The sequence below is a fragment of the Mobula hypostoma genome (assembly GCF_963921235.1).
Source record: "Mobula hypostoma chromosome 13 unlocalized genomic scaffold, sMobHyp1.1 SUPER_13_unloc_1, whole genome shotgun sequence".
NCBI lineage: Eukaryota > Metazoa > Chordata > Chondrichthyes > Myliobatiformes > Myliobatidae > Mobula > Mobula hypostoma.
Genome location: NW_026948145.1, coordinates 117,475 through 127,500, shown reverse-complemented (window position 1 = coordinate 127,500; position 10,026 = coordinate 117,475). Strand labels below are relative to the sequence as shown.

At 45.2% G+C, this 10,026-nt stretch overlaps 1 protein-coding gene across 1 annotated transcript in view; it reads right to left on the bottom strand.

The window, feature by feature from the left end:
• Window positions 1-685, bottom strand: part of LOC134341281 (junctional adhesion molecule A-like) — a 37,492-nt gene extending 36,807 nt beyond the window's left edge. Inside the window, exon 1 of the mRNA XM_063039152.1 lies at window positions 559-685. Coding sequence (XP_062895222.1) covers window positions 559-643 — 85 coding nt within the window. The 5' untranslated portion in view covers window positions 644-685. The remainder of the gene's footprint in view (window positions 1-558) is intronic.
• Window positions 686-10,026: the final 9,341 nt, after the last annotated feature.

Below are 10,026 nucleotides of genomic sequence, written 5' to 3'. Positions count from 1 at the left end.
CCCCACAGCCCCTGAGCCCAGTACACACCGTCCCTTACATCCCACAGCCCCTGATCCCAGTACAGACTATCCCCTACACCCCACAGCCCCTGATCCCAGTATACACCGTCCCCACAGCCCCTGATCCCAGTACAGACTATCCCCTACACCCCACAGCCCCTGATCCCAGTACAGACCATCCCCTACACCCCACAGCCCCGATCCCAGTACAGACTATCCCCTACACCCCACAGCCCCTGATCCCAGTACACACCGTCCCACCCCACAGCCCCTGATCCCAGTACAAACTATCCCCTACACCCCACAGTCCCTGATCCCAGTACAGACTATCCCCTACACCCCACAGCCCCGATCCCAGTAGACTATCCCCTACACCCCACAACCCCTGATCCCAGTACACACCGTCCCACCCCACAGCCCCTGATCCCAGTACAAACTATCCCCTACACCCCACAGTCCCTGATCCCAGTACAGATTATCCCCTACACCCCACAGCCCCTGATCCCAGTACAGACTATCCCCTACACCCCACAACCCTTGATCCCAACAGAACCTCACCTCGTCCACTGAGCAGTGCCAGTAGGCAGACCCAGTAAGAAGCCATCTTGTTACAAACAAATTGCATAACTTTCCTCCCGGACATGGCTTCCGCAACCCGTCTCCCCACAAACCACACCTGGCCCTGGCCACGCCCCATTCCCCAGGTGAAATACATCGGCATCCCCCATTCGCTGGCTCTCTGCATGTCAGCTTTCTCATCGGCACGCCTATTGGCCAGAAATCTGAGACTGAGATGAAGGATGAGCCTCTTGATTGGTCCTTGTGATTGAGCCGAGGTGAGTGCACGACGGTGATTGGGTACGCGACACTACTTCTCAGCGGAGGGTTCGAAGTATGAATATATTGAATCAATACTTCTGAACTATTAGTTTCACTGTACAAACTGTTAATATTGATTAGACAATAGTCCGTTAGTCAATTGAAAGGCTGGAAGTAGATTGGATTTCGTGTAGTCACTGATTGGTTTGTTGTTCATTAAGGCGTCACAGAAAACGCAAAAATGATTGGTTTAATGGCCATCAAACAACAACATAACCGAGGGCTGATTGGTAGCTAGATGAAAAATAGGGTTTCCAAAGCTCTTTTTGTAGTTTTGATTGGTTAGACGAACAAAGGAAAAGTGTTTTAAATAGACCTGAGTCGGTGATTGGTTAAACAGAGACCAGATAAAATATATCAGCATTAGACAAACAAGAGAAAATCTGCAGATGCTGGAAATCCGAACAACACACACAAAAACATACAGCCCTGGTTTCGGCTTGAAATGCCGACTGTACTCTTTTCCATAGATGCTGCCTGGCCTGCTGAGTTCCTCCAGCATTTTGTGTGTGCATTTGCATTACTGCTGGTATTGCACAGATGACACGGAATGAATGGTTTCCAAGTATGTTTGATATCAGGAATAAAGTCTATTTTTGAAGTTGCAAATAATGCGTTGGTCCTAGACAGAGGAGGGTGAGAAATGGGAAGAGGACGGGTGAACGATGGAGTTTTCGTTCGAGCTAATCCACTACCGTGTCCTTTTGCTCACCGATACAACCAGGATATTTCTCCACAAACGAGAAAATCTGCAGAGGCTGGAAATCAAAGTAACAGACATAAAATGCTGCAGGAACTGATCAGGCTAGGCCGCGTCCATGGAAACGTCTTGGCCCAAAATGTCGACTGTTTATTCCTTTCCATACACCTCTCTCCCTTCGGCCAGCTTTTCGCACAAGGACCCCTCCCCCCAACCCGTACCGAGAATCGAGCTTCCTCCGGGGACTCTGTCTACTTTTAAAACCATAAAAGCATAAGACCTAGGAGCGAATTAGGCCACTCGGCCCTTTGAATCTGCTCCACCATTCCACCGGCTGATTTACTGTCCCTCTCCTGCCTTCTCCCCGTTGCCTTTGATGCCCTGACTGATCAAGAACCTATCAACCTCTGCTTTAAATGTACTTACTGACTCACCACCTTCTACTAAAGAAATCACCCCTCATCTCTGTTCTAATGGATGCACCTCCATTCTGAGGCTGTGCTCCCTGGTCCTAGACTCCCCCACTATAGGAAACATTCTCTCCACATCCACTCTATCTCAGCCTTTCAATATTCAATGAGATCCCCCCCCACCCCCATTCTTCTAAACTCCAGTGAGGAAAAATCTGGAGCTGGGGTCCCTAAGGCAGTTTGATGTTGTTTACATCTTCAATCTGGCACCCTCTGCGACGACACTGGTGCCAAGCTGTATCAGTGCTTGCCCTTCCCTTGGACTACATCAGTGATGTGGAGAGGGGGAATCCTGCTGCATGGGCAACAGCCGGTTCTTCCAATCTTCCCACCCAGGCTTGGACCCTGACCCAGGAGAGGGCACAGTCTGCCAGAGACACAAACCCATGATCCTCTGGGATTGATGGCTGTCTACTACCTTCATATTTAATCCTTTCCTCCTCTATCACTTTTTAGTTTCCTTCTGTTGATTCTTAAGTTTCCCGATCCTCTAACTTCCCATTAATTTTTGCTCTATAATATGCCCTCTCTTTTGCTTTTATGTTGGCTTTCACTTCCCTTGTCAGCCACATCATCCTGCCTTTCGAATACTCCTTCTTTGAGATGTATTTATCCCGTGCTTTCCAAATAATTCCCAGAAACTCCAACCATTGCTGCCCTGGCATCATCACTGCTAGTGTCCCTTCCAATCAACTTTGCCCATCTCCTCTTTCATGCCGCTGTAATTTCCTTTACTCCATTGTAATACTGATACATCTGACTTTAGCTTATCCCTTTCGAATTGCAGGGTGAATTCTATCACTTATGATCACTGGACCTAAGGGTTCCTTTACCTTAAACTCCTGTATCAAATCCAGTTCATTACGCCATGCAGAATTGCAATTCTCCGAGTGCGCTCAACCAAAAGCTGCTCAAAAAAGCCGCTCAAAAAAGCCACCTTCCAGTCATCTTACAAATTGTCTTTCTTGGGATCCAGCACCAACCTGATTTTCCCAATCTGTAGACTGAAATACCACATGGTAATCACAACATGCCCTTTCGACATGCCTTTTCCATCTCCTGTTGTAATCTGTAGCCCACATCCCGGCCACTGCTCGGGAGCCCTTAAAAACTCTGATCAGGGTCTTTTTACTATTGCATTTTCTTACCTCTACCCACAATGATTCAATACCTTCTGACCCACGTCACCTCTTTCTAATGACCCGGATTGGCGGCATTCTGCGCCCGACCAGCAACGTTCGGACCCGGGTTGGTGGTCACTCTTTTCGGGAGGATTGAGTTCATGTAGCTGCTCTCCTTGTATGCAGACGAAAACACATTTCCCATATTCTGAGATTCACGAGATTATTGGACTTTACTCAACTGGTTTCCTTCAGTGTTTAGGTGTTTTCTTTCTTGTGGCTGCTTGGCGGGTGGGATTTTATGGGTGGGAGGTGCTACTGCTGTTGTTCTTTTCTGTGAGTGAGGGGGCCGGTGCTTGTGTTGTCACTATTTTTTGCTGCAGGGAGGGAGAATTTTGGGGCTCCGAGATTTGTTTCTTTTCTTTTTTGTGCCGGTGGGGGAGAGTTGATATCTTTTCTTTCATCAACAGCCACAGTCTTTCTGTATTTTATGGCTATCTGGAGCAGATAAGTATCAGAGTTGTATTGTACATGCATACTTTGATAATAAAATGAACCTTTGAACCTTTGATTTAATTTTTTACCAACAAGGCCACCCCACCCGCTCTACCTACCTGTCCTTTTGATACAACATGTATCCTTGGATGTTAAGCTCCGAACTATAATCTTTCAGCCATGACTCAGAGATACCCTCATCGTCATACCTGCCAGTTTTTAACTGCACTATAAGTTCATCTACCTTATTCTGCATACTGTGTGCATTGAAATATAACACCTTCAATCCTGTATTCATCACCCTTTTTGATTTTCTCTCCCTTTTACACTGCAACTCACCTCACTGACTGCAATGCACACCATACGTACAGTGCCTCAGCACCCCGCCCATGAGGGTTGGCACAGTAAAAGGCACATCATAGAGGCAGAAAGGTTCCGGATGACAACCTTTCGTCTGTATGGTGTGGCCAGCCTATGCTGGGAACTGACGTGCACGGCCTCTGGGATGAAAACACTGGCCAACGAGATGGCCATAGCACTCCAGGATATAGAGGACGCATTAACCAGATGGTCAGCTGAGATGATGGCTATTTGGATGGTGCCCTTGCAAAACTGAACGGCCTTGGATTACCTGCTCGTGGAGAAAGGTGGCGCCTGTGTTATGATTAAAGGCTGATTTATACTTCGGCACCCTACACGAAGAGCCTGCGTTGCTGCGATGCGCACCTCTCCCAAAATGTAACCGCGCATCGCAGCAACACAGACGGCAGCTGCTGTCTTTGGTCCGCTTGGTAGCATCGCATGTCATCCTACGCTGCAATAGCTTCCCATTGTGCGACTGAAGGGCAGTGAAGGAACTCTGGCTGCAATGCTTTCCATAAAGCTTTACAGACCTCCGAAATTATGGAGGACACATTTCGCTTTTACGAAAAAGACGCTCGCGTCTTGTTTACTCTGGACTACCATGACCATGAAGCCTTGCGCGGGCAGGTGTGTGCGCATGCGTGACGTGCGCGCATTGCCGAGCAACGCAGACACCCCCCCGCAGAAGTATAAATGCTCACAACGCACGCAGGCTACTTGCGTAGGCTACGGCGTCCAGTTAACGCAGGAGTATAAATAAGGCTTTATGATTGATCAGGAAAGCTGCAGCTACACCCTCAATGAGTCTGCGAACATTACTGACCTGACTGATCATATCCAAAGTCAGGAAATAAGATCAGGAAAGTAGGAGGCCGCTCCATAATCACTATATCCCAGGGGGAGGTCTGTAAATTGGGAGTTTGGTGGACTCCTGTAAGTAACTGGACAGCAGCTCGTAAGCTGATAATTCTGGGTATCACAGTTGTTACATGCCTCATGGATATCTCGTGACTGTCTTATGAGGATGATGTAATGGTCTTTAGGAGGTCACATGATGCAATTGACCCGTCGATGTGAGGTCACGTGATGACCTGTTCTCACCAGGTATGTAAGTGTGGAACCCTGGTGACACAGTGGGTTTTCCAGTTAGAACGTTAGCCAGATACTCCACTCCGCTTCGCTGCGTATTTGCTTTATGATGCAGTTTCGATTTAAAACGGAGTTTTACATTCTATTGTAAGGTACAAAAGTGCTGGACCGGCAGTTTAATCAATCATTGCCAGGTTTGTTGATGTATCTTTTCAGTAGTATTGGAGAGTGAAGACGGGAACCTGAAGGAGTCGTTCGACGATTGAAAGGATCGACCATTATTGAATTCATTCAAGAAAGAGTGATCTGCATGAGATAGCCTCTGCTAAAAGTGGCAGAAAAGGCTGTGCAGGATCTATTATACAGAGGAAAAAGGTCAGTGCCTTTAAGCCGTTTTATTTCTGTCATTGTGAATCCTGTGGACAAGGCAGCATCCGTCTGGGATCAGCAGTGACGTTGGGTCTTCAAGGAATTCTTTACTTCAGGAAAGTCTATCCTAATTGACTGTTTAAATCTCTTGGACTTTTGAATTTACCATTATAAGAACTGTGTTTGAATTTACCACTTTAAGAACTGTTTTCACATTTATCGCTTTACGAACTAGTACTGAGTGGCAGTTTGTTAAATGGCCGCATAGCAGTTTACTTTCGATTAAGATTTTCGTTTGTTTATTTTTTTATATTGAGCAGAGTTTAATAAATGTTTGATTGTTTTTATAAAACCTGACTCAATTCAATTCTATATTCATTGTTGCCAGTCTGGTGACATAAATTTGGGGGCTCGTCTGGGATCATTCCATTTTTGAGCTTATTTGCTTGTTTAAGTATCAACTTTATTTTGGAAAAGGGGTTATACCCGATTCTTTTATTTGATTGGTGTGTGCGTGGTATTCAACAGCAATGAATATTGATGACTTTATAGATTCGCCTGACCCGGAGTTTTTAGTGAATGCAAGAAAACCTGAGCTGTCGGAGATTGCTAGGAGGTTGGAGCTTAAAGGTATTACAAAGGGTACAACAAAGCCCGTAATTCAGAGAAAAATTGCTGAGCATTATATAAGTTTGGGAAAGTTTGATGATGAGGTGTTAAGGAGGTTTCCAATGAGTACACTGGAAATGCAGTTACATCTTGAACAGATAAAGTTTGAGAAATTTAAAGTAGAAATGGCTGAAAGAGAGGCAAATAAAATAAGGGAATTTGAAGAAAGAAAAGCTGAAAACCAGAGGAAACTTGAGCTAGAGATGGAGAAATTAAGGATGGGAAATCAGTCTTCTGGTTCTAGGAAACAGTTGTAGCTAGTCGTGAGGTTATTTTGGCTCCTCCATTTAGTGAGACAGAAGTGGATAGATATTTACAGCATTTCAAAACTGTTGCTCTGAGTTTAGAGTGGCTGAAAGTGCAATGGCCAGTGATGTTACAAAGTGTAATTAGAGACAAGGCACAACAAGTTTATACAGCTTTAAATGCTGAGCAAGCACTGGATTATGATACTGTGAAGCAGCATATATTGAAGGTGTAAGAGTTGGTTCCAGAAGTGTATAGAGAAAGATTCAGAAATTTGAAGAAATCTGTGGAAAAAACTTGCGTGAAATTTGCCTACGAGGAATCTGTATGTTTTGAGAGATGGGTTTCCTCTAAAAATGTGAATGGGGAGTATAATAAATTAAAAGAGTTGATTTTACTGGAGGAATTTAAAAGGAGCATTCCTGTTGAAGTGAGGACATATTTAAATGAAAGGGACAATGCTACATTGCAGGAGTCTGCTAAATTAGCTGATGAGTATACTTTAATTCATAAGAATAAATTTTCTCCAAGTACGACTTTTAAAAGGAAAAATAGCACAGAGAGTCAAGGTAGACCAGAAATTAAATCTGAAGTTAGTGAGAAAGGTAAGGATGAAGGGAGACATGTGAAGGAAAGACATTTTGGTATTATTTGTAATTATTGTAAGAAACTTGGACTTGTAATAGCTAACTGTTTTTGATTGAAAAAGGAAGAGAAGGAAGCAGTCCCCGATGCTTGTGTGCAGCATATTGAAACACCTGTAAATCCACAGAGTTCGATAAATACAAATGAATCTTTGTCAGAGTCTGACCAAGTTAAGAGGGGATGTGAACATTTTATAACCGAAGGATTTGTATCCTTGAAAGAAGGATCCAATCCTGTACAAATAAGAATACTTAGAGATACTGGAGCTTCTCAATTACTAATGTGAGACAGTGTTCTAAAGTTTAGTGATGAGTCTGACATTGGTGAGGTAAATTATATAAGAAGAGTTGGGAGTGCCCTTATGCCAGTACACTTACATAGAGTAAATTTAAGGTCAGGGTTAGTTACAGGGCTTGTTAAAGTAGGACTACAACCCAGTTTACCTGTGAATGATGTTGCTCTATTGTTCGAGAACGACTCAGCTAATGGACAAGTTTTTCCTGATGTACATTTGACAATAAAGCCTATTTCTGAGCAACCACAGATGGATTCTTCCTGCGTTGTAACCCGAGCTATGGCTAAGAAGACTGAGGTACAGGATGAGGTTGTTACCAATGACTGTTCAACTCGGGATGCAAATTTTGAGGATGTGTCAGAAACATTCTTACCATTATTTGGTCAGGATTTTGGTAGTAAATCTGACCATGGAGATTTATCTTTATCTCAGAAGGAGATGATAGCAGAGCAGGGTAGAGATCCTGAGATAGTTAAATTAAAGGAACAAGCTCTTCCAGATAGTGAAATTGAGAAGGTGCCAGTAGGATATTATTTTGAAAAGGGAGTATTAATGAGAAAGTGGAGATCGCCTCCAATTCCTGCAAGTGAGGAATGGAAAGTTAATCATCAGGTAGTTGTTCCTAAAGTTTATCGAAATGAGGTTTTAACTGTAGTTCATAGTATTCCTTTGGGTGGTCATCTAGGTGAAGAAAACTATGAACAAGGTTCTTAAATATTTTTCCTGACCTAGTTTAAGAAAAGATGTAGCGACATTTTGCAGAACGTGTCATACATGTCAAATTGTGGGTAAACCTAATCAAGTTACTGCAGTGGCCCCACTGCAACTGATTCCAGCATTTGCTGAGCCGTTTTCCAAAATTATTATTGATTGTGTAGGCCCATTGCCAAAAACTAAAACTGGACATCAATATTTGTTGACTATTATGTGCATAGCGTCTAGGTTTCCAGAGGCAATACCTCTTAGGAATATAACAGCCAAAACAGTGACAAAGGCTCTTATACATCAAAGTTGCTGGTGAATGCAGCAGGCCAGGCAGCATCTCTAGGAAGAGGTACAGTCGACATTTCAGGCCGAGAGCCTTCGTCAGGACTAACTGAAGGAAGAGTTAGTAAGAGATTTGAAAGTGGGAAGGGGAGGGAGAGATCCGAAATGATAGGAGAAGACAGGAGGGGGAGGGATGGAGCCAAGAGCTGGACAGGTGATAGACAAAAGGGATACGAGAGGATCATGGGACAGGAGGTCTGGGGAGAAAGACAAGGGGGGGGGGAACCAGAGGATGGGCAAATGTATAGTCAGAGGGACAGAGGGAGAAAAAGGAGAGAGAGAGAAAGAATGTGTGTATATAAATAAATAACGGGTGGGGTAAGAGGGGGAGGTCGGGCATTAGCGGAAGTTGGAGAAGTCAATGTACATGCCATCAGGTTGGAGGCTACCCAGACGGAATATAAGGTGTTGTTACTCCAACCTGAGTGTGGCCTCATCTTTACAGTAGAGGAGGCCGTGGATAGATGTGTCAGAATGGAAATAGGATGTGGTATTATAATGTGTGGCCACTGGGAGATCCTGCTTTCTCTGGCGGACAGAGCGTAGGTGTTCATCAAAGCGGTCTCCCAGTCTGCATCGGGTCTCGCCAATATATAGAAGGCCACATCGGGAGCACCGGACGCAGTATATCACCCCAGCCGACTCACAGGTGAAGTGTCGCCTCACTTGGAAGGACTGTTTGGGGCCCTGAATGGTGGTAAGGGAGGAAGTGTAAGGGCATGTGTAGCACTTGTTCCGCTTACAAGGATAAGTGCCAGGAGGGAGATCAGTGGGGAGGGATGAGGGGGACGAATGGACAAGGGAATCGCGTAGGGAGCGATCCTTGCGGAAAGCAGAGTGGGGGGAAGGGAAAGATGTGCTTAGTGGTGGGATCCCGTTGGAGGTGGTGGAAGTTACGGACAATAACATGTTGGACCCGTAGGCTGGTGGGGTGGTAGGTGAGGACCAGGGGAACCCTATTCCTAGTGGGATGGCGGGAGGATGGAGTGAGAGCAGATGTGTGTGAAATGCGTTTGAGAGCAGAGTTGATAGTGGAGGAAGGGAAGCCCCTTTCTTTAAAAAAGGAGGACACTTCCCTCATCCTGGAATGAAAAGCCTCATCCTGAGAGCAGATGCGGCGGAGACAGAGGAATTGCGAGAAGGGGATGGCATTTTTTCAAGAGACAGGGTGAGAAGAGGAATAGTCCAGATACTGCATCCGCTGCTCCCGATGTGGCCTTCTATATATTGGCGAGACCCGACACAGACTGGGAGACCACTTTGCTGAACACCTACCCTCTGTCCGTCAGAGAAAGCAGGATCTCCCAGTGGCCACACATTTTAATTCCACATCCCATTCCCATTCTGACATGTCTATCCATGGCCTCCTCTACTGTAAAGATGAAGCCAAATTCAGGTTGGAGGAATAGCACCTTATATTCCGTCTGGGTAGCCTCCAACCTGATGGCATGAACATCGACTTCTCTAACTTCCACTAATGCCCCCCCCTGTACCCCACCCGTTATTTATTTTTATACACACATTCTTTCTCTCATTCTCCTTTTTCTCCCTTTGTCCCTCTGACTATACCCCTTGCCCATCTTCTGGTTCCCCCCTCCCTGTCTTTCTCCCTGGACCTCCTGTCCCATGATCCTCTCA